The sequence below is a fragment of the Melospiza melodia genome, chromosome 3, assembly GCF_035770615.1.
Source record: "Melospiza melodia melodia isolate bMelMel2 chromosome 3, bMelMel2.pri, whole genome shotgun sequence".
In the NCBI taxonomy this organism is placed as follows: domain Eukaryota; kingdom Metazoa; phylum Chordata; class Aves; order Passeriformes; family Passerellidae; genus Melospiza; species Melospiza melodia.
The window spans coordinates 36064916-36089779 of record NC_086196.1 but is presented as its reverse complement, the minus strand read 5'-3'; the positions used below and the strand labels follow the sequence as shown (position 1 = coordinate 36089779).

The 24864-nt window shown below is 39.5% G+C and overlaps 1 protein-coding gene across 1 annotated transcript; it reads right to left on the bottom strand.

Moving 5' to 3' along the window:
* Positions 1-1008: 1008 nt before the first annotated feature.
* On the bottom strand, positions 1009-24541 carry MYCT1 (MYC target 1). Its single transcript, XM_063151317.1, has 2 exons — positions 24292-24541; positions 1009-4017 (listed from the first exon to the last, which is right to left on the bottom strand). Exons 1-2 carry the CDS (start codon positions 24539-24541, stop codon positions 3485-3487), a joined length of 783 nt encoding a protein of 260 aa, XP_063007387.1. The 3' UTR covers positions 1009-3484.
* Between the last annotated feature and the right edge of the window lie 323 nt (positions 24542-24864).

The following is a 24864-nucleotide window of genomic DNA, read 5'->3' as shown; positions in this document are numbered from 1 at the left end:
TCAAAAGCTTCATGATAAATTACAAGTGACCTTTAAAATGTGATTTGGCAAGAATACTGCATGTTCAGTGTGTTACAGTATGGTCATCAGCAGCTGTCCAAAGAGGTGGACAGCAGCTCTTCAGTGATGCAAGGTCAAGGAATATAGCATGAGCTACTTTTGTAAATAAGGTAGAACATAAATATTCTCTGACAAAGAGCTGTCAAGTCCTGCCTTCTGTATGAACTCATAACTGGAGTGACTTTTTGTGGATATGGACAATAACAGGATAGCATTTCTCTTCATGAAGAGAAGTAGTTCTGCTTACCCAGAACAAGGTGTCAGGATATCTGGATGTTGATCAAAGTTATGCCTATCAGTCCCTGTGTGATTCTGGTAGCACCATTTTATTTGTATTACACACAAAATAATTGCCAAGTTCAATTCATGCATGTGAATGCTCTGAAATCTTGAAATCTGCCGTAACATGCTGTTTTAATTCAGCTCCTCTTTCTAGTATTTTAAATTGAAATAAAAGATTATTTCATCAAGCAAATATAATATTTTTTGCTTATCAAACACACAATGATTCCTGAATCCAAGTGCTAATTTGGATGTTGGTCCTGTGCAGTGTGCTTTGGTCCTAATGCAATAAAATGTGCATGAGTCCATTTAAGCATGAACCTTATAGTGATTGCCCTTTTGCTTAAAGCAAGCATTTGCTCAAACACAGTGTGAATTGAAGCTGAAGTACTTAAAAAGCAGTGGATTTAAAACCTGTAAGCACTGTTATTTGTGAGAGACCTTCTCACTTGTAATCCTTTGAAGCTGTCCTCATAGGGCAAATTCTGACCCTGACTTCAAATAACATCTTCAGTTTTGAGGTGTTTCCCCACAGAAGCAAAGGAAGGAGAGAGTCCTCATTCACATTTCTAACTGTATCAGCTTGCATAATTAAAGATAATACTCTTCCCTTTAAAGGATCTTTTATGCAAATCACTGTATTCATCATTAAGCAAAAACATGAGCTTGAGATTATAGGATCTAACTTTATTCCACATTCTGAAGCTTCCTGAATGCTTGCAAAACATTTCTTTCAGATGTGAAAACAAGTTTTAGGCTTCTGACAGTCATATTGGCTATGCACCAAACATGTGGTTTTTTAGTCTCCCTAATTCAGGGCACATAAGAAATGTTTCAATATCCAGTGCAGATTTCAGAAGGAAAAAAAAGTACAGTGCATTTAAGATTTCCTCTTTACAATGTTTACTAAATACAGTATAATACAAGTAATAATTGTGTAATAATTGTGCTGTGGAAAGTTCTACTGTAATGTAACATGTACTTACAATCCAGAAGTAAAAATTTACTCATCTAAAATGATTTCACTCTCAAGGAGCAAGCAGTTTTGGCCAGCTGGGTGCACGCTGGGTACAGAGCTGGTGGGGTAAGTTGTCCCTTCCACAGTCCATAAAACCCACTAAACAAAGGGAGCGTTCTTGAATTCTACTTTTTGTAGGCAGGTTAGAATAGGCTGCATCACCTATTCTATAGGAAGGATACTTTGAAGATTTTTTTGCATGCAAAGAAATTCACAGACTCAGAAAAATTCAAAATGTAAAAAAATTATTAATGAATGAAAAAGCATAACTTTCTTTCTTTCTTCAGAGGACTGCTGTTTTGAGTCTGTAACCTGTGATCAGCCAAATGCAGCGTTACAATCTTATCAGCAAGTTCTGGATGTGCTAGAACCATAGTGTCCACAGTGAAACATTGTGTAAACTCTGTAAATGGTTGTTCTTCTAGCAATGACATACATCTCTCCAGATGTGCTGCACACTAAAAATAAAACAATGAAATCCAGACAGTAAATAGTATGCAAAATAATTTGCCTTTACAATAAGGAATACTTGTTGTTTACAGTAAATATTGCTTGTAAGCTCAATGTTTTTAGCATTATTTGTGAATGAGTGGGTCTTGGGCTAGAATACTGTGGATCAGAGATCACTGCTAGAGTATCCCAAGGGATGTTGACCTCAGCAAAGGGATGCATGCTGCCAGTCTCCAAAAGCCTGGAAAATCTGGGAGATGCTAAGCATTTTGCCCATTCACAAAAGCTGCTGAATCTTTGTCTCTCCCAGAAGAGAGACAAGAACTTGTTCTCCCTGCAGAAGCCCCCTCAGAATCAGGAGTCCTGAGGCTGGTATTGCCCAAGCCTTTCAGAAACAGCAAGCATATTTGCAATGTGGCGAGTGGACAGCTCCTCTACTTGTGGAAATTCTTTACCCTTAATTTGAACATGAAAAATTTAACAGGAAACTGATACAATAAGACTTAATTTGGGTCCCATTTGTCTGTTATTTCCAAATCCTGAACATTTGTCATATCACTGCAATTAGTGTCCACTAAGCCAGGGGTTAGCTTGACATGACATACATATAAAAGTCAAGAATTCATGTAAGCCTCAACTAAATACTTCATCTTTATCTTCATATCCCAATTCATTATACAATCCCTGTATTCAGCCACAGATGTCTAAAATCTTGTTTTAGTGAAAGACAAGATTTCAGTGAATAAAAGAAAGAATTAAACATTGGTACAATTTGAGAAAAAACATTTGAAATAAGGAAATGACTAATCCCATAGGAAATCATGAAACTTAATTAAAAAATAGTTGTCATTCATACTGCTTATCTGGATAGCCAGAGCTAGAAAAATGAAACACGAGGAGCTCTGCCCATACAGCCTCAGCGGGTATTAAAACATGACTACCTGTTCTGCTGGCTGCTGACAGAAAAGCCTTTATAATTGTTATCATGCATTTAGTATGTTGTTCAAAACTTTGTTCATGAAGCTATATATACTTCACAATTTTTTTTTCCCGCACCGTGGGGAATTTGAAACAAGCATCCCCAATATGGAGTCTTTTCAGAGCAGATCTTTGCAATCAACAGAACAGGATGTCTACAGCAGCCAGGACTGCATCCTCTATGAGGTCTGCATCTAAGGTCCCTCAAACTGAAGCTCTTCTGGGATTATGGCAAGAAAGTGTGTAACAGGAGGTACTCTCTGAAAATGTAACAAAAACATGTGAAATCAAAACTTCTTAAAACAAAAAAAGGAACTGTGACATTTGCATTGATGTGCTGTGTATATCAATAATCTCTAGTATCATGTTTCTTCAAGAAATTACTTCGTTTTTATGCGGCAGCATTTTTCCCTCTAAAATGAAGAGACAATGGCTGCAATTAAAGATACAACACTATAAATATGCAAGCATACAGCAGAGCAGTAAATAAAAGCCAGCAGTGCACAGACAAGTGATCTCTCAGACAGAGGGATGTTGGGCTCCATGAAATCACTTCTCAATGCCTCTTGGCCAAGTATGTCCCCTCTGCAGCTGCAGACAGAGACTTCTCGGAGATCTTCATCATGCACAGAAAATTGTTGAGATAATTGAGGTTCCTCCTAAGATGCACATGCGTGTTTGCAGTGAGGACGAAGCTCAGGATTCTGGGAAAGCTTTTATGATGGTTTCATAGGCGGGAGGTGGGGTTTGCGTGGAGTGGCAGATGCGGAGGTTGTTGTTGGACCAGTGGAATTCAGGTCGACTCAAGCTGTTGGTGGTGCTTGCCACGAGGGTTGTGGTGGTGTTTGTGGGAGTGAGGGTGATCAGCTGACTGTTCGTCTCCACGGGCAGGGGAGGACACTGCAGGAAAGGGTGGAAGGTGGATGCACGGAAGCTGGACTTCCTGGGGAAGGAGTTGGCCTGCTCCAGGGAGGCTTGCCGCTGGAAGGTCAGGCTGGCCAGGCTGAGGTTGCTCCGACGTTCACAGCTGCTGTTGCGGTAAAATCCAGTCCTGCCAGCAGTGTGGCCATGGGAGGAGGGTCTGGACCGACGGCTGAAGGATGAGGGGCTCCCCTGGGAGATGTGGGCACTGGCTCTGCGACGGGACAGGCAGGTGAAAAATGCCCAGATGATCCCTCCAATCACCAGTCCAATCACCATGGACACTGTGAAGGCTATTGTTATCTGCTCTGAAATACAGCAAAAATTTAAAGTTAATGAAGTAAATCTGAACCATATTCCTGCAAGAAAATTAATTTAAAACGCCAACCTCCTTAAAAGATGAAATGGCCCTTAGGTCTTAGTAACACATGAACTTCACAACGCATACACAACAGTTGAGGGTGCTCTTACTGCACAGTATTTTGGTGTTTTGTGGGGTTTTGGGGGTTGTTTTGGTGATTTCAGTGTTTTGATGGGGTTTGGGGGTTGTTTTGGTGTTGTTTTTTTTCTTTTTTTGTTTGTTTGTTTAATTTGCATAATTCAACAACACCCAGAAAATAACGTATATTTAATATCAGTTTCTTTACCAAGGCAAGGAAAGTCTTCAGCCTTTCCCAGAATCAGCCACTCATCAGCTCCAAGTGTTAGAAAACTGCCAAGTATTTCCTTCTCTGGGCAATAGGAGGTGAGAATTTATGCAGACTGGTCCTTCTGTTATAGACCTTTATGTTCTGTGTGTACGTGTTTGCAAACCCACCTGTTAAGACAGCGATGTACCCTCTGCCATGCTCTTAGTGGAGTAAGCTCTGTATTTGTTACAACATAAGAACACTTCCTAGCCTTTTACTGCTGAGCAACAGATAGTTTAAATTCTCACAGTAATTAATGTAAATGACTACATCCTAAATAATTTTGGCCAGAGATAGCCATTTGTAATACTAAGTCTCTTTAATATTTCCTATCCCAAATGACCAATTTAAAGATGGATTAATCTGCCATTAAGAAAAGTAAATTTCTAGCTCTTTTAGAAATGTTTTCAAGGCCTACAAGATCTGAAAAAAAGCAAACAGAAAAACAAAACTGATGCCTAGGATTGTTTTGCACACAGTCTCACAGGATGGAGAGATGTGCTTTTTCTTTGTATATTTCTAAGAAGAGGACAGTTACTTCAGAAAACTTCACTTGGTTTGCAACTGAGCACCAGCATTATTGCTGTTGTAAAAAGTCCAGAGATATACTTGTAATCCTGGATAAGGCTGAAATAAATGCAAAACCTTTATAGATCCTCTCAAAATTCAAGAAGGGTTTGGATCTAAAACAAGAAGGAACACTATGTTGACAACTGGTGGAGCAAAGAGGGGATAAGCAAAAAAATATCCATGGGACACCTTGAAACATGTTTGTTCTGTCTGTACTGTCCTCTCATATTTGTGAAGCATTTTTGTGAGAAAGCAAAATGTGTTCATTAGATACAGGAAGGTGAGTAACTCCTAGAGCATACTGAACAGCAGGCCCAATAACACTGTGCCAGACAGAAGGTATTAACTCCAGGACTGGGATGCACACATTAGAGGCCAGAAAATGTGAGCTGACACTAGGCTCAGAATTTTCTAGCAGCCACTAAAGAGTTTCCCCTGAATTTATGGTGCTGTACAAACAGTCATTCCCAAGAACTATAATAATGACAGTGCATCTGAGTTGTGGGACTTGGCCAAAGCAGGCGCTGAGGATGCGAGGAGAGTGAGCAGCCTGAGTGATGGCTATGGAGAGCAGCCAGCACACCGTGAAGAGGAAGGAGAGGTGCCAGGCAGAAGTGACTTGCAGACAGAGGCACCCCAGTACTGGCACCCTGGAACAGATTTTTTTAAGTCAGCTCTTAATTTAGGACAAGACACTTCAGGAAAGGGGAAAGAAACGTTATCTTTGCTTCCAGTACAAGAAATGCACATTTATTGGTTAATTGCACTTTAAGAAGCAGTCATTGTCTTCCTTATCTACCTTCTTACTCTTCTCCCTTCAGGAAAAATTTGCTTGTGCTGTGATTCATACTTGGAAGGCTCACAATCCTACTGTTCCTGGCCTGTAACCTCTGCTTTCAGGTAGGCCTATAACATTACCCTTTCAGAATGAAGACTGGCAAGGATAATGCATTGGATATTGTTGCAGGGGACTGCTCCCTCTCAGGAGCACTTTGGTGTCCTTTCATTCCAAGACAGATCAGTCTTGATCCTAAAAGACAAATTTTCTTTAAGCTCTAATTTCTACAACTCAAAAACTTTTGCCTGGACACACTAAAGACAAAGGGTGACTGCCCTGTCAGCTTTCTGCAAGAGCCCACAGGCAGCATCCTGCTCTACAACTCTTGGCTTCAGATCAGATCACTTATCAGCAGCCTTCTTCTTACAAGCTCAGTATGATTCTGCCCTTTATAAAACATCTTTAGAGACACAGCAGGACTTACTGTGCCCCTTTTGGTCAGGAATAGCTTATTATGCCATTTTAATAGATTGAATACATTATGTTACTGCAAGATCCTACTCATACTCCCAAAGGTGGGAAGGGAGAGCCAGGACTTGGTGACCTCCAGTTGAATAAACCCCAGGGGGAGTCCTGAAGACAGCACTTCCCACGCACTACTGCTGTCCCTGCATGGCAATGGGAAAGGGGAGCAAGAAATAATCCTTTCTTGTGCTCATTTCTTCTGCACTTCAGCTCAAATGCTACTTGGGTTATATTTGAAACTGCCAAGGAATTCCCCAGGCACAGGGCTCTGTGCTGCCACTGGATGTCCCTGCAACTCTTTGGGCTCTCAGCTGGCAAAGGGGATCTCCATGGGGTTCAGCAGCCACCAGTGTAAGCAGAAACACAGCAAGCAGCACAAGTGTACCTGGCCCTGGGGTTGCATACATTGTTCCTGTATCTCTTGAGTCATGATTTGTGCCACCTGCACAATCTAACCAGAATTTCACACTGTTAAAAGCAGATAAGGGAATTGACAAAAGTATTGAGTGCAGCTCTTCAGTCCTTCCCACGTGCTGTTTCCCTGTGCTGGAGGTACAGCACAGACAATTATCCCTTTGGATGATGGCGTCATTTTCTTGAACTTGTTTAGTCCTTTTATTTCTCTATCTCCATTTATGATGGAAAAATCGAGGGTCAAATTATTCCCTGATGAAGCACAGCTGGGTTTACACTGACTATTTCAGTTGCCAGGATTCCATATGCTCTCTTTTCCCTTTGTACCTACATTTAACACCCTTGGTTCTTATTACAGAAATATCACTAGACCCATTGGTTACAGACATTTCATTTTTTCTCTTCCCAAAATCTCACTGAATTCAGTTGGAACTGTGGGTCACTATTGGGCAAAACTCGTTCTTTGCTTACTCCCTGCAGAAGATGAATTTCACAGAAATGTAATTCCGTTCTAAAACCTTATATTGTAGAATTGTAAATCTATGCCCATTGATTTCCTCTTTAGAATGTCCAACAATAACAGCCCTGAGGTACATTGAAGAAAATATTATCAAACAGAGAAAAAGATCAAAGGCAGAGTGGGACTTGCTGCACCTGGGATTTTGAGTGGAACAGCTGGCCTTCACCAAATTGTTTTTCTCTTCCTTAATCTGGGCAGCGCCAGAGCAGAGCTCGCCTTCGGGGGAGTCAGGATGACACTGATACAAAGTGTCTCCCAAGGGGCCATTGTAATAACTCACGGTTTCCTGAGAGCTGTGCCTGTCATTCTGTCCTCTGCTTTTAAGGAAAACAGTAAAACGAAAGATCTGGGGATAAGTTAGGGATGCTGCCAATAACAACAACTACCCAGGGCCCAGTCCCCCAAATATGTTTTTGATCTGGATGTTTTCAGGCTGCAGCTCATTGTGCCACAATGGAAAAGATTTGATAGCTCACCTCAGTCAATTCTCCACTCTCACCTATAACACCAGCTGAGGTGAGGAACAAAGGCTTTTAGCAACAATGCAGGACAGACTTTGAGGTACAAAGTCAGAAATGAAGGGCTAAGGTAAAAAAGCAATTGGATATCTTAGCCACTTTTCTATCTGTGGGACTTCCAAATGACCATACAAAAAAGGTTGGTATTTCAGAACCCACAGTAACACCCATAACTTCTTAATGTTACCCCCAGATCTGAACATCAAGTCAGCACATTTGTCAGCCCAACATCTATCCAGATCAGGCAATTTCTTCTGAAGTCTCTCTGTTTCCTCATCTCTAGTTTCTGCATGCAGTGTTATGGAAATGCAGTACTACAGGTTTGTGCAGGGGATTATTGCATCTGCTGTGCAAAACTTTTTCTTGGTCATTGAAGCTTTCTTTAAAAATTTCATAACTTTCCATGAACTATATATATTAAGGAATGGCATATATCCTATCAAATCAATAACTTCTGGCAAGTGCTTATCTCCTGACAGAATCCATACTGGAGAAATTTAGACACAATTTAGACATCACATTAGTAACACATGATGACAGACTGGCTGATAAAATGTTTTTCCTAGTACTGGGCCCTGAAATTTTTTTTTCCCATCTGGCCTGGACATCTGAAGCAGAATCAACCAAAGGTAGCTCGTACCAATCAGTAAGTCTTGTCAGAAGTGTACTGTGTTCTCTTCTTCCTCCCTTTGGGTTTACCTCACCAAAAAATAGCAACACAATCCCTACCTATTTCAGTCTCTGAAATACCCAAAATCTTCATCAAATAGATTTGATTTTTGTGATAGAGTATCCTACTTCTATCATGTAGGCTTGCAGGATTCTTGCAGACATATCAGGACAACTTTTTAAGTCTGTGAGTTTCATTTTCACATCAGCCATCCCTTTGAATTCAAAACACATTTGTGTTGGGGATTCATTTTCCCATGGAATCTCTCTCTTGCCCTCAGCTCTGGCTGCAATGAGCTGCAATAGGAGTTTGTTCCTTGACCTCAGGAAATCCTTGGGAGATGTATATTTCCTATACCCTTATGGTAAGTTCCCCAAGGTGTAAAATTAAGATGGGCACAGGATCTTCCTTCCCCCATGCTGACAAATATATACTTTGGAAAACTTTACAGCTGGCCATAGTGAGAGAGTAGTACCTTTCCAAATCATGTAAGCAGCGCCCCCAGTGAGAGCATCTCAGAGCATGAACCAGGGTAGGGTGGAGGAAGACAGGAGAAAGTACTGAATGCAAGGGAAAGAGAAATGGAAAAGACTCTTTTTGCTAGCTCTCTCTCCTTTATGCGATGTCATATGCCAGTTCCTCAAAACTTGTTTAAGTTGGTAGGCATTCCTCTCCCTACATGCACACACATTTGCACCAACTTCAGCTTGCCTTGCCCCAAAGCTGAAAAGTCTTGGTAACTAGAAGAGGGTTTGATTTCAAACATGAAAAAATCAGCTCAGCCTTTTTTTTTACCGAGATGATCTTTTCCCAAAATGTAAGCTCGGTGGCAAAAGCAGGTATAAAATACATGCAAACCAGGAGGGAAATTCATCCCTCACTCATCCATTGCTCAGCTTAGTATAGAGCACCAGCTAGTGTACTAAAGCATGAATTGCATTCCACATATTACAAAGCTGTTAACCTGATAGTATCAATGGTTCAGACACTATTTTTGAGGAGTCTCAGGTTTCAAGCGAGGTTCAGCTGTCATAAGCAGAGGATCATAGCACAGTCTCTTCTGTGCAAAACCAGACTGGAGCAGCCAGGGTTCATCAGAGCTTGAACAAACTCACAGCAACTTCCTAACAGCTCCAGTGCTAAGGTCACCTCCTTGTCTGAGCAGCCAGGAGCTGCTCTGGCAGTCACACTCACACCACCAGAGCCGGGACAGAAGCCCTTTCACAGCTACACCTCCTGACCCACACAGTCAGGCCAGCTCTCCTTACCAGCTCAACCCCTGGTGTCCCGCAAGAGAGTCTCAGAACTCTAGATCCTAAAAATCATTTAATCATGGTGCAATAACTAAATAACAAAGTAACAGCTTTAGCCTCCAAGAAGAGACCCAGAACAAAGGAACCTCTAGGCTTTTATGCCTTCATAGTCTAAGGGTGGGGAAATCTGGGGGGCTTGGCTCCTACTGTCTCCAAGAGTCCAAGTCCAATCCTGTGGCCCTTTTTATTGCAAAGGATCAGCAGGTCATGGGCTCCTGCCTTGGGCTCAGCCTCCTGCCCCCTGAACACAGCCTGCAGCTGCACCCAGAGCTACCTGCACTGAATGGATTCCTCAACAATAGCAAATGTACATCTCTAATCTGGCCAGGCTACTCATCCTCATGCATCCCAGGCAGTGAGTTCGGAAATGAAGTACACCTGGGGCCCAAAGAGCCACCACTTCTTCGCACCGCAGAAGGCTTGAAGCGATTAGCAACACTTCATCTTTTATGCTGGTTCTACCAGCTCCAAGAAATCATTTTAAAGCTGGGGCTAGTATCAGTAGCCAGCTCCTGTGCTACTGTTGTCATGCTGAGCTCAAAAAAGCAATTTCTTTATATCTGAGAAGTGTTTATATTGCTATCTTCCCAATTGCCACTAATTGTGTTACCAAAACAGCCTCTCATTAATCATTTGTAGGCAGCCCATGATTCAGTTGGGTGGATGAATCAGTCGCTGCGTAATATCAGCCAGCTGTGATCTTAGTCATGGCAAAACTTCAGAAAACTTCACACACGACTCTTGTAAGATGACTGAGGGACAGGCTGCAGCACAAATTGGTTCAGGTGGTTGTGATGCCCAAAAAACAGAATCTGTAGAGGAAAATTAGCTGAAAGAAAAGCAGACTGTGCAGGCATAAGAACTAATAAGTGAGATAGAGTTGCTGCCAGAAATACCAGAGCTCTGCATTCAGATACACTTACTAAAGGGATATTTTATACAGCCTGTGCTACTGCAGGATTATTTTCTACAGAAACAGAGTAATTTTCCCACTTCACTTAATAACAGGCTTTTTTGGGCCTACAGCAGATAAAATAAGAAGTGCTGAGTTTAAAATAAAGCAAAGGAAATTAAAAATCTGTTTCTAACTATGAGAACAGGTAAGAACTAGCATAGATAATCCAGGCACGCAGTGCATCCACCCCCAGTAAAGATTTTAAAAAGCAACATCAGTCAATCCTGTTAATCCTGTCTTGAAAACAGAAGGTAGAATAAATGACAGCTCAAGGTCCACACTGACATAACTGTGAAGTTTCTAAGATTTTCATTGATCAGGTAAGCAAACGGGCTCCAGAAGCATGAGAAAAATTATTAATTAAATGACAAAAAAAAAAAAAAAAGGTAGTAAAAAAAAAAAAAAAAAAAAAAAAGGTAGTCCGTGCTTTTGGATTAATGCTCCCTTTGAAATGTAGAGGGTCTGGTTGTTCATCAGAGGGTTAACTTCACAAATGAGGAACTATCCAGGAACAAGATTGCCCTCTGCTGGAAACTGATGCTGGAAATCGAAACTATACAGAAATCACCTTCATTCCGGTAAAACAGGGAGCCAGAAGAAAACTATCGAAAAACATTCCCATGGAAGATTACAGAGATGTTCTTAGTACCTCAAAAACCAGAAAAGTTCTGAATTGCATCACCATAAACACTTAGGACTAGCATTTTGCAGAGGCTTTGAATGTGAAGTAAACCAAGGCACAGCAAAAGTGTTCGGAAGTTTAAAGATGTAAAGCTTGCACAGTTTTGTACCTTGATGCAAATATCTGTGATCATGGAGGAGCATAAGGCTAAGTCTATTCTTAAATTCATATTTCTTGACATCCACAGTGATGTCCAGAATGATCTTCATGGACCAGAGTACATTTGCTTTGATTACTAATATAATTCATTGTGATAAAAAGCCAGAGGAGTGGAATATGCCATCTCAATATCCCACAAACCAACTCAGAATTAATGATGTTCCCTTGATATTACTGGCAGTAGATTTTTACTGGAATGACAAATAAAGAGTAATTGCAAAAATCAGAAGGAAACATCTAAGATAGAGATGTCAGCATGCTTAATTTAATGCCTTTGGCACAACTATGTAAAACAAAGCAAAGATTCCTTCAGGCATACTTTGCTACTATTTGGTTTCATTGTGATTCCTAATGCATAACAAAAGCAGTAATAGAGTTTGATCATTTCCGCATATGCAGCGAGCAATCCTCTGGCCAGACATTCTTACCTGCCTCACAAAAGCACAGCTAAACCGTATGGCCTCTGCATAAACCTAAATCAAACACTAAATCACAATCTGACACAGCACAGTATGACATTAGACTTATTACTTAATTGATTAAAATAGTTTACACCTGAGAATAAATATCTCATAAATGAACCTTAAAATTAATCAGAATTTCTAAAGCTCTTAAAATTAAGGATGAAATACTGAAATATGTAGCCTAGATTTAAAAAAACAGATGTAGAACATAGCACAAGGATTTGAAGGGGTTATTGGGAAGAATGTGAGGAATATATAGAAAATATCCTCAGTCCCACCATAGTAATTCTTTAGTCAGTGCCCGATCCACACACAGCTTCAGGTGGAGCCTGTTATTACTTCAAGAACCCACAAAAGCCAGGAAGTATGCTGGAAGCCCAAGCCTTAGAAGAATATAGAGAAGAATATTTCAAAGGATTCAGAGTGAGAAGGCACACTCTGAGTGCCTGGAGACACTAGCTACACTAGAGAAGAAGGGTGATGTTTCAGCCTTCCCAGTGCGTCCTATACACAGTGGCTCCCAAGGCAGTGCTGGCAATAGTGCTGAAAGCTCTGCTCATGTCCCTCTGAGCTCGAGTCCCTTTCTGTCACCTGAGAGGCAAGACCTTGTTTCTGCTCCTTGCTTTTGGCACTGCAATCTCTCTCCCTCTCCCCCTACAACCTGCTCATCTGTTTCCCTGTTTCCCAGGAGAGGAGCAATCTCCCCTTTACAGTTCCACACCTCTTACTCTCCATTTTGAATGCACATAATGTATTTAGCAAAGTATTGGAAGCTAACCCTTCCTATGGCAGACAAATTGGAATTAGATGATCTTGAAATTCCCTTCCAATCCAAACCATTCTATGATTCTACCAATTCAAACCATTCTATGATTCTATGATTAACATAGATAAAATTAATGAAACATGTGCAGCATGGTGTCTTGGAAGAAGCTGAAGGAAATCTACTGAGGCTCAAAATTGTGAAGTTTCTCCAAAAGAGTCCTCTCTCACTCATAACATACTGCCTTTGAAATACTTCCACAGTGTGTTCTGCTGACAGCTGACTTCTGCATTATTTGTTCAAAAATAGACATTATTGGAAATACTGCTTACTGCTCTATTTACAATCTCATTATTTTTTGAAATTGCTAAACAAGGACCTTCTTCAGGTGAAAATTTAAAAAGATGTACAAAGTCAACGAATGAAAGGAAGGGCTGTTTGTGAACTTTGCTGAATACTTTTCTAAAGTATTCAATAAACAAGTATTCAAGGACTATGAATAGTGATCTGTATTTTTTTTTTCACTACAGTATTACCTGACCTACAACCAGAAATAAAAAAAAAAAATCTCCTGATTCATGTCTTCCTCTGGAAACAGGTGTAATAGTGAGCATTTTGAGAACACAGAAGTATGTTTATATGTGATAGTACTGTACTCTTCAGTTACATACCTGAGGTTCAAAACCTGATCTTTTTTTGTCCCAGTACTTTCTGGGTGAACATCAGTCTGTTTGGGAGAGTGCACCAAATATTTCTATGAACATCTATATCAGTTTGGGCTAGGAGATCCAATTAGGTAGCAGTCATAAAAAGTCTGTGCAACCACAAGCTAAGAAATGCTGACATAATTTCTAAATGAATGGATCACTGATCAGGAGTATTAGTCAACTCTTCCTGCCCCAGGACAATTGATCCAGGCTGGAGACTCAGTATGAAGTGGGATGTGCTTGTCTCACATGAGCCAGTGGTGTCTGAGATGCTGTATTTTTACCAGGCTGGCCCAGGTCCTGCTTGCCCTCAGATTCCTACACTTTCCAATTAACAGAGTCATCAATGGCTTCCTTCTGCGTTTATATTGTGCCTGCATAACTTATGCACTTCCCACAGAAGCCACGTGTTTGCTGGGTTGATTGATCTTCCATTGCCCTAGATAACAGAGAGGTGGCATTGATGTAACATAATTTTTAAAAGCAAAAAGTTTAAAATTAACAGATGTCACTCAAATGGTGAAACAGGTCATAAGTGTGTGTTAGGATGCTGGATTGTGAAAGCAAATGTCCAAAACAGGGAATTAATTTTCTTCTGCGAATAAGGTGCTGGAGAAGCAAGGCAGAGTGAGAAACAGAAACTGCCATGGATCTTTCCTTCAGCAAGCATTTGTCAGAGCCCAAGTAAGTTTATATATTATATTAAACCAACTATTTTTTTTCTCTCCCCCATTTATTTTGCTGAAAATTTCTCACATGTTATTTCATAACAATGCTCTATATATTTGTATCATTGATGGAATTTTGGTTGTGGTTATTTAACAGATAAATCTTAAAATACGATTGTCTCCTCTTCAATATGTGAAAATCAAATTATTGCATTTCCTGCCTCTTCAAGGAGAAGGGAATAAATTGTGTTAGAAAAATAATTTCAGATTTCTTGGTGCAAACTTCAGTACAATAAGAACAATACCTTTCAAAATCAAAATAAGTACATTTTTTGTATAAGTGAAAACTTCCTCCTTGTGAAGCAGGGGAAAATTAAATTGTTGATAAATGTTGATAGTCTTTTCTGACTAGTTCAAGATTTTCTATTTTTTTTTTCCAGACAAAAGGATATGGCTATTGAATGAAAATAATTTTAGTAAGAAAAAGATTCAGTCTTGAGCCCAAATTTTGTCTTGTGCTTCTGTTTTTTTGATTTTGGACATTTCATTCCCCCTTCATGCTTCAGATTAATCTTCTGTATAAGGGAGGTGGTACCACACACAACCAGTCATAAGGCTCATAAAGATTTTAACAAATATTATAAACTCATTTTGCTCCTGTTTAAAATGAATTACAATGGTAAAATGGGAAATTGCGTATAAATACAGAGCATTTTCCTTCAATAAGTTCTGCAAGAAGAACTGAGGCAGGACCATGGCACCCACAGTGTGCTGACCAGCAGTTGTGAGTGTGAACACTCTCAGGCTCTAGCAGGTGACCATGCAGCCTCAGGGCATTTGTCCTGGGGAGAGCACAGAGCCCTAAGTTGCTTTGGTTTGTGACAGTTTCACATTCCAAAACATTCCCGGGTGTAGTGCTTGAAAGAAGAAATAGACTTTGTTTCCTACAGACCAGATTTCTGCATTTGGTGGGTAAAGAATGATGCTTCTGGCAGCTCATGTAACACCAAGCAGCACCATATAATCAGTCAATAATGTAGGTGTAATCGCTAAAATGTGTGCATGCTGTGTGCTTGATTATTATTTAAATAATACTCTGAAAAACCTTTTCCTTTTCTTTGTACTACCTCAGGTTTTTGTCCTTCCTGCTAAAGATGGCAAAGCATTTGATAAATCAATGGCTGCATAGTGGGGTGGGTAAAGCAGAAAAGCAGTAATGGGATGCCACAAAACACAGCCTGAGGATGACAGACTCACTTTAAAAGAATAATTTATATACCAGGAAGAAATCGTGCTCCAAATAGACAGAATGCAAGAATAAGACAGGTTTCTTCTCTTTGTGACATAGTTTATTGCTTTCATCCAACTACAGTAATAATATTCTTTTCTTTGGGCTTGCCAGAATAAGGACAAAGAAAAAAATAAGTTCCTCATTAGTATTTACTTTTATCTCTCTGACAGGCTTGCACATAAGATCTTGGAATGCATTTACATATTAACTTTTTCAGTCTAAGCCTCTCTCAGTCAGACTTTCTCAATACCTGACTATTGTTATGGTCCCCTTCACTTCAGTAATAGAAGCCAAAACTTTCATGTGCTCATCAAATCTTTTACCTGATAGAAAAATACACATAATGATAATAAATTTGGGATAGTTTGATGATTCTTGCCCTTCAGAAGACAGTATATGACTTCTGAGGCAAAAAGCAAGGCCGCTCCAACAAACAGTACTGCCATGTGCAGGAGAAGTCTAAGTGAAAATTTGCATACAGATCAGCTCTTCCCAAACATAGCTGAGGATAACAGGAACGTGGGATATCTTGAAGCTGAGAAGGGGAAGATGAGCAATGCCTACATTTTTAATTACATAATGGATCATGGATTTATTTCTTTTTTTATATGAAAATATTTCTGGAGGACTTCAGATGAGGAGCTAGGGACCTTGAGTGTTGCAAAAGAATAAGATTCACTTCTGTCATGCTGGCACTGCAGAGCTGATGTTCAAATGCAGTTGCTGCCATTGCTAACGCCTCACCATCACATGCTGCCTTTTATCTTCCACACCCTTGTTGCCATTGCTCTCAGAATCACCACTATTTATATGACTGCTGTGTCCTCTTTGAGTCACTGGCCCAGGCTGCTCTGCTGCTGCCTTGTGACCCATCCCAAGTCAGCTCAGGGGAAGTGGAAAGGGGAAGATCTTCTGGTGAAATTGGCCTGATAGATAGGACAATAAAGTCTTCCTTGTAGAGATCTTAACAGATTGAAGCAGAGGAAAGGTGGTGTGTGTGTGTGGGTCTCGCTTGCCCCAGAGGTTTTTTGGCAACCATATTTTCTGTTCAAATTATGTGGCATACTTAAATCAGCTTCAGACTACTTGATCACTTGATATGTGATTTACTTATGTGATATTTTCTATATCTCTATCAGAGGATTGTCATGAAGATCAGTATCTCATCTGAAGTGGAAAAGAAAGCAACTGAAATATCTGTGGCTCTGGAAGCCATGCAGCAAAAGTTACTCTGATGCTGCTGGGCCTGTGAGGATGCACAATCCTACAGCCCTTTCCAAGAGGGGGGGGAAAAAAGGCTGTCTTAGTTCTTATAAAGGTGAAGCTGAATTTTACTGGTGTTGACCTGTGTTCTCAGGGTCTGTCTGACGTCCCAGTGTGTGCCATTTGCAACAAAAGCAAAACTGGCCGCTATTCTAAAAACTCTGCTGAGATGTATGGGATTTTCATAGCCCTGATTTCTGCAAATTCAGTGTGCAGGGACATTGCCATAGTTCTTCATCTATATGAACAAGGTTACTCATTTAAGGTAAATATTTGGTGAAGCAATCTGGAACATCGCTATTAAAGTTGTGGCATCATGTAGCATTTCACTGAGGAGCAGGAAGGAGAACATGTGGATACTCTAGAATTAAAGCCGGTAATAAGAAGGGAAACATTTCAAAGATTAAACATTAAAATAAAGATCTCACTGTCTTTCATAGTATTGTTTAAATGCATCATATTTTATATCTATGTTGAACATCTGCTTCTCAGCTAAATCTACTTGAAATAATCAGAGTGTTTACAGGAAACCTTTGCAAAGTCAGAGATGTTTTTCTATCTGATCATGTGTCATATTTTACCTCATCATTTTTCTCTTGAGAACATTCTTATGAAGAAGCACAGGGAAATTATCTCTGATTTTCAAATAGGGACCTGAAACATTCTATCCATTCTACCTGATACCATCTATCTTCTCTACCAGAAACCCAACCAAAACCCTGTGTTCCATTATGCCTATTTCCAAAAACATATTTAAGGGAGTCCAGCTTGTTCTAAGTTCAAGATGCCTGTAGGAAAATACGACAATTCAATTTCTCAGTGAATTTGGGAAGAATAAAGGTATTTTACTCCATGCTAAGAACCCTGGCTCAGGAGTCTGAATATATTTTGAAGTTGATAAAAATTTCTCATAGGAGGAGTGTGAGAAGGCTTTATGTCACCATTGTCTTTACTCAACACAGCTACACATCCACTAAGCCAGGTATGCTTCCAGGTGTCTTATTTGACAGAATTGGAAATCTGCAGTCCCAAGGACATGGTCTGTCCACACAAGACTGACACAAAGGTGTATAGGCATTCCCTACTTCTGCTTGCACTATACCTTCTAGTATACACTCACACCATGCACATATTTTGCACATACTTTAAGGAAATTTTGCTCTAATTAGTCCATCTGACCAATATCTCCTGGGCTAGGAAACAAGGCTGTATTTTTCAGCCAGTTTTCCTGGCCATTTCATGTAGTGAATTCTCACAGTTTTCTGACTAAACTAGGAAATCCCTCCTTATTATTTACTGTTTTATGTTAGACTACTTCTCCATGGGGTTGCCCAAATTCACATGCCACTGACTGATACAAGAATAAAACAATGAGGAACGCATTTGGATTTTACACTCTTCAAAACAAGGTCTTATTCTACCATCAGTAGATATACTTGGCTTTGACATAAGAATGCAAGATAAACTGCTATTTGTTATTAGAAGACATAAGAGTACAGAAACAGTTTGAGTAGTGTAAAATTTTTGCCTTTTTAAAGGCCTCATCTTGAATGAGTAAAGGAGAAAAATTTTAGTCAGAAGATGAAAGGTTAGGCAAGCAATAAAGAACTATGACTCTAGGAAATTTATAATTGCAAATCTGGAAGCCTGAGCTACTTATTTGATTGTAAAAGATAGGTGAGGAGTCAGAAGAAAGGTTTGTTTGCACACAATTAACTCTCATATCAACTCCATCATTATGGACACTGCTCAATGTCTGCTCAATGATTTGAGCCCCTTAATATCATAGACCATGAGCTAAAATCCCAAGCTGCAAGTCCTGAGCTGTGGATCAGTAGCCCTGATGAGGCAGAATTCAAACTCTGGGATTCAAGTGTTAAGCAGACTTGCTAAAACAGTACTTGATAAAGCCCTCTGGGAAATCTGAGCAGGAAAATGGTTGCTGTAGATATTGCCAGTGTATGCCAGATGGGGAGCTACAGACTCAGTGTGCAGACTGCATTTTACATGTATATATGGCTGGCTGTGACACAGGAAAAGTTTTAATACAGGCTCCTGACCAAGGAACTCAGACATATTCCTTCAGATATGTCTGACTTCACCAGATCAATATGGTTCATTCCTTCCTCTGATAACATTTCCTTAGATTGTTCTGCTCCTTTCCCTCCCATTCACCATATATTAATGAATTTGACTTGCTTTTCATTTTTATTCTTATTGGGTAATCATAACTGGTTTTTGTATAACATTTTAACTAAATACTAAAACCCAATAAGGTTAAAGAAATTAAAAATTGGCAGTATCATTTATAACTGGAATTCAATTTTCATTTTTTGTCCCCAGTTGTAAGGCTCTATCCTTGCTTTAGGTCTCTGCTTTCTAAGAGTACCTATTATTTTAGAGAAACCTATTATTTTGGATAGGCACTGTAAGGAATTATTCCCTAAAACACTACAACAGGGCAGTATGATGAGGTTGAAAGTAAGTATTTTGCCTCTCCCTGTCTCTGTTCTCCTATTGGGGCTGCTTCCAACACAGGAGCCTGTAAAATCTGAAGTCTTCTGACTCCAGCATGATAATTTCAAAAGGAATAAGCTCATTTTTTCACATCCCATTTCCAAACTTTTGTAGGCATCAGTGATCTAACCCAAAGACTCTGCAGAAAGAGATTATATCTCCTGGGAAAAAAATTATTCCCTGTGCTCTGAATTCCTTATGATGTGTGATATAGTGCCAAATATTGCACTTTTAAAATTACTGGGTTTTTTTCCAAATCACAGAGAACTGACAAAACAAAAGAGACAAACTGTAAGGAAAAACTTCAGGCAATGCAGTGTCTGCAATCATCTTGCTCTATTTTGGCTCATTGCATGAATTAAAATATCAGGAAGAATGAATGCACACACTAGGGTGATTTTAAAAAGGGAGAAAAGAGAATTGAAGAATAATAACAATTCAGGAAATACAACCTTGAGGTTGATAGAGCACCTGAATCCAAAGCTCTAATTTTGTTGTGTTTTCCTCCCTCTTTTTTCCAGTTCAACCCTGAAGGTTTTCTCTACAAAGAACAAATCTTCAGTGGTGTAAATCATCTGCAAGTGTTTCTATGTCACAACTTTACTTCCTCCTTTCTGCCAGGAAGGGAGTTGCATTGTCAGCTTATTGAAGTCCTCTGCCAGGATAAAATGCAGTGCCAGGAGAAAAGCCCTCTGGGTGACTCTGGTTCAAAGACACTGGTCTTTTTCTGTCATCAAAATAGGAACAGTAGTGGCCTGTAAGAAGATCCCACTGCCACATCTGCTGTCAGGTGCTCCACAGCTGGCTCCAGCCTGCAGTCTTTGTGTGTGCACATCTCCAGCAGGACAGCTCGGGCAGGGCCCAGAGCCTTTTTGGTGCTGCTAAAGTGTGAGTGGGAAGTGTGCACAGAATGGGAACAGGAGCAAACGGAATGAGGGCAGACCAGCCAGTGGCTCTGCTGGAAAGGGGCTCCCACAGACATCCAAGTGTAAGCCAAGAGGTTTAACCTGCTGCACCACACAGGCCACCACAAATGCTGCTTTTCCTGCCTGCAGGAACAGAGCTGGATCTCTTGCTTATGCTTCAACACTGCCATGAATGCCACTCATGAAGGATCCCAGAAGAGGAATCATGGCCCATGGCTGTCTAGGCTGGACTTTTCAGTGCCCAGCAGCTGTGATACTGATTGTGCCAGTGCTGCCCTTGCCAAGTATTACTCCAGTGCACAAAGGGAGTGATGCACAGCCTTAACCACCATTATTGCTACACCAGTAACATGATAAACACAGCGCAAGGCATTAGAATATGCTCATCCCAAATGCCAGTTTCTTCAGCAGAGCACATGGTCTGACTTCTTTCAAACAAACAGACACATTTTATGAGGAGAAGACCAGTGGGTTGAGGGAAGGACAAGGCAAAACTTGATATATTTTAAAACATGGGTGCATTTGTAGCTTATGAGGCCAAGCAATAATGCCTATAGTGTGTGCCAAGCAGTTTGCAATTTCAAAATGCTGGAAGCCAGCTGATATATGGCATTATTTCCACACACCAAATAAATAACACCCTGGATTCTGATTCAAGAAAAGAAAAATGTCCTTAATGTTTTTAAGTTATTAAATATTAAAGTTGCATTTTTAAATAGCCACTTGAGTAAAACTAGACTGAAGGGTAGTCTAGGGATCTAAGTTAATGTTGATTAAAATCTGCTTGCACTTTTTCTCTCTGCTACTGTCACATTGATCAAATGTACTATTTAAATTAAATTTCCTGATCTGAAATTATATTGCTATCTATGCTGAAGAAATAGGATTGCCTTGAAGACATTTATTGTATTTACTTGTGTGCAACTGAAAATGCTTTTAGGAATTACAAGAAATGCACTCCTGGTTTAAGTGGAAACATCTTTGCTCCCACTGTTATCTTATAAATCAAAATGAACTCAATAAAGTCTATATTAAAACAGTAAAAAGTGAGATTATTTGTTGATGAATGAGTATCAAACCTTGAATTTCTCACTCAGCTATTATTAAGCCTCCTTTTGAAACTAGTAATAAAAAATATAACCCAGACTCTCTGTCTACAGTTACAATGTGATATCAGCAGTGCTGAAGTTCAGCAGGGACTGCCTTTAAGTGCTTCTCTTCTTACCTCTTCCAAAGTACCATACCATGGATTCCCACTGCAAAGGAGGTGGGCAGCAGCTACAAAGCTTCACAGAAGCTGGCACCTGATAGAAACGAGCTCCTGCATCCTGGCAGAAGCTCAGACAACTTATCTGAAACAGACATGGGTATCTACAAAGACTTTGCAAAACATCTGTAGTAGGAAAAAGCTCTAGCCAAGTGAGAGTCAGGATCTAAATTTTTTGCTTATGACACATTACACAGAGGGCATTTGCTGACAGGGACAGGAATTCTATCATAAACTCATTAATTTAAAACAGAAAAACAGTTTAATATTTTTCTTTTCCTAGCAGAAGTGATTTTAGGCCAGCAAAACATGTTTTTTGCTTCCTTTGTTTTCCTCCTGCATAATTTAGCATTCCAAAAATACTGCAGATTGATGATGGGGGCATCTGAATTCAAAGAAGAATTCCTGGAAGGTCTACAGCTAAGCATTACAGTTATTAACTCTCCAGTCTGTCACTGATTGTAAACAGAACTTGCAAAATCAGCTTGTACTGATTTTTTAAAATATTATCATTTTTTAAGATCTTTGCATGAGAAAAAGGGTTTAGACTACTTAGACAACTCACACAGAATGACTTATACTGAGGTGCTTATATCTTGTTTTTCTCTACACAGCTTGCTTAAGGCATGCTTGCACTGGCCTGGAGCAACTGTAAAATTATTTATTTGTGCTCACACATAAGTAAGCAGTGGACAGCTTAGTTTGTTCATTGTTCTAAAATTCTTAGAGTCAATTATAAGAAGCTATTGTGTGAAGTTATCACTGGAAACTGGACAGCTATAGAAAACAGGATGCCTGTATATTTTCCAGCATAGGGAACCAGTTGTTAGACAATAGATGATTTATAAAATCATAAGAGATTAAATATCATTATGAACAGTTGCTTTGACTGTTTTTACAGCACTGATTTTTTCCTCACAAACTTGGTCCCTCTCAGCAAACTTTTGTGCCTATGCTGAAGTTTACACTTTGAGTCCATGGAAGATGCTGAGAAGTCACACATGCAGGGAGAAGAAATGTATCATGGTAATATAGTACTGCACATTCACAGCACTGCATGGTGGGTGGCTCAGAAAACAGTCTTTAAGCCATGTCCTAAAAAATCAGTTCAAAGCACTGCATTCTTATTTAATAAAGAACTAAATTTTATCTATATCTATTATGTGCAGGTTTGTTTGTTTGGTTTTTTTTTTTAACTCAAGTCATGTATTTCCAGGATATCAGGAAACACACTTCTATTGTTTTAAGTGATGTTTCCATACTGAGCTTATGTCAGTCATCATCTTCTAACATATACTATAAAGTCACTCTTCCTAGTCTACCATACATGATGTACCTACAGGAAATAAAGAGAAAATTATATTCACTCCTCCAAAATCTAGCAGAAAAGTAAGAAAAATCTGAGAGGCATCTTCCCTTTCAAGAACCATGAAAGCTCTTCACAAAAAATCCAGTTTCTGAGGTTCATCTGCTGTCAGAGCTTAAGCAAATGGGATGTGGTCAGGGCTGGGTACAGTGTCAGACCAGCCAGGTGAGCAAAGAGGATGAAAGGAGGTGCTGGCCCTTTCAGCAATAAGTCTGATAAGGTGTGTCCTGCTCTGTGTTGTCAAATGCAACAAGGTTTTATTCAGAAACAGCCATTTTAGAATTACATCCATCTTCACTGTAAAACAATGATTGTTGTTCTTCAGAGTCCAGCAGACAACCTCCAGACAAAAGACTCAGACACAGTAATAACTCTAATTTTTCTACAGTTAATCTGTAAGTGTTTATCAAAGATAAATATCAGTATTCTACTATTTAGATACTCTTAGAGGACTGATAAATATCAGTACTCTACTCTAAGAGTATCAGTACTCTACTCTTTAGCCCAATACACAAAAATTAAGTGATTCTTTCGTGGTCTCTCAGTAGGAAAATATATGTGTGACTGCAGGAAGCCTAGATGGCATTCAACAGATTCTTGTTCCTCATAACAAGAAAAAAAAGGAACTTCTTTCCATCCACTTGTATGGGGTTCTTTTTTCCACTCTTTTCCAGTGGCACTTCTGTGCAACTGAAGTTGTATTTCACTGATGCATATTATTTTTTAGTTTTAAATAGTGGTCAGATTTATGGAGGGATCATTGCTCAATAGCAATAATACAATAGAGAAAAACAGATATGTAATTAATTCTAAGCTAATTGCTAATAAATGTTAAGATTAAACGTAGCAAGCAACATAAGGAATATTTTGGAGGGAAAGATTTTCCACAGCAATTGCATGGAATCCTTTAAGAACAAATCAATTAATATAATTACCCTGAATGAATTTCATTATAACATATATTTTCACCTCACACTGTACATTTCAGTTTATGAACTATTCCCAGATTTGGGTGAAAGAAAATTGGCATAATAAATAATAAACGAAATACAGATTGAGGGAAAAAAAAGGAAAATCTCACCATAAGGCAGCACAACAAATTACAAATAACTTTTTATTCTGGAGGAAGAAGACTTTATGCCAAATGTTGAAACAGATTTAGCCTTTGCTATCCCATTTTCATCAAGAGATGAAACAGATCATGTCTGCTGTGTAGGTACATCCATTAAGCAGTTGAGAATGTCTACCTGCTCTGACTATTGACTGAAGTCGGTGGACACCTTTTCAACTGTCTGCAGTAATGAACTTTTACAAACAATCAATTTAGCCCTGGCAGCTTCTGTTGTCTTCATTCATTTAAAAAAATGATAAAACTTTGTCAAAGAAACATTTGGAAAACAGTCTTATCACTGCAGGAAATACAAAACCTATTCATTACTCTTTGCATCCAAGACTGAGCTTGAAAGTATATACAGGTATATTTTAAGGCAATCCACAACAAATATCTGCAGCTACATTAGGAATATATTCTGGGAAAAAAAAAATCAATATCCTTACCCCAAAACTTTGGTGGCCATGTGAGTGGAGTAAAAGTACTGTTCCTATCCATAACATCCAAATAGCGAATACAGAATGGTACGTCCACAGAGGAGCAACAGTTTTCTGAATTTTGAGATTTTTGCACTAGAAGCAAAGCTTTTGTGCTGCCACGGAACTGTGTTGTTTGCCTGAAAGGAAATGGATGTATCACATTTCCTGCTTCTGGACTCGAATTAGTAAGTGCTTGCCTTATCTTGGAACACCACATGGTTCCCGAGACAGGGAAGTAGTTTCCTTCTCGTCATTTCCTCAGTCAGAGCAAATTGACTCAGAACAATACCAAATCACCTCCTTCTCTGAAACTTTTTGAGCTCCAAAAGTCCAGAGATAGAGAGATGGAAATTCCTTTCTCTTTCCTTTAAGGATTTTCTATGTTGAAGATATTCCTTCAACACCCAAAAGCACTTGTATATGGGTAGGAATTTTCAGTAAGAAAGAAATGCATCCAGAGGTTTTTAATGGACCAATGGACCAATTCTTTAGGATATTAATTTAGGGTATGAGGATAGTTTAGTATTCACCCTTGTTCCT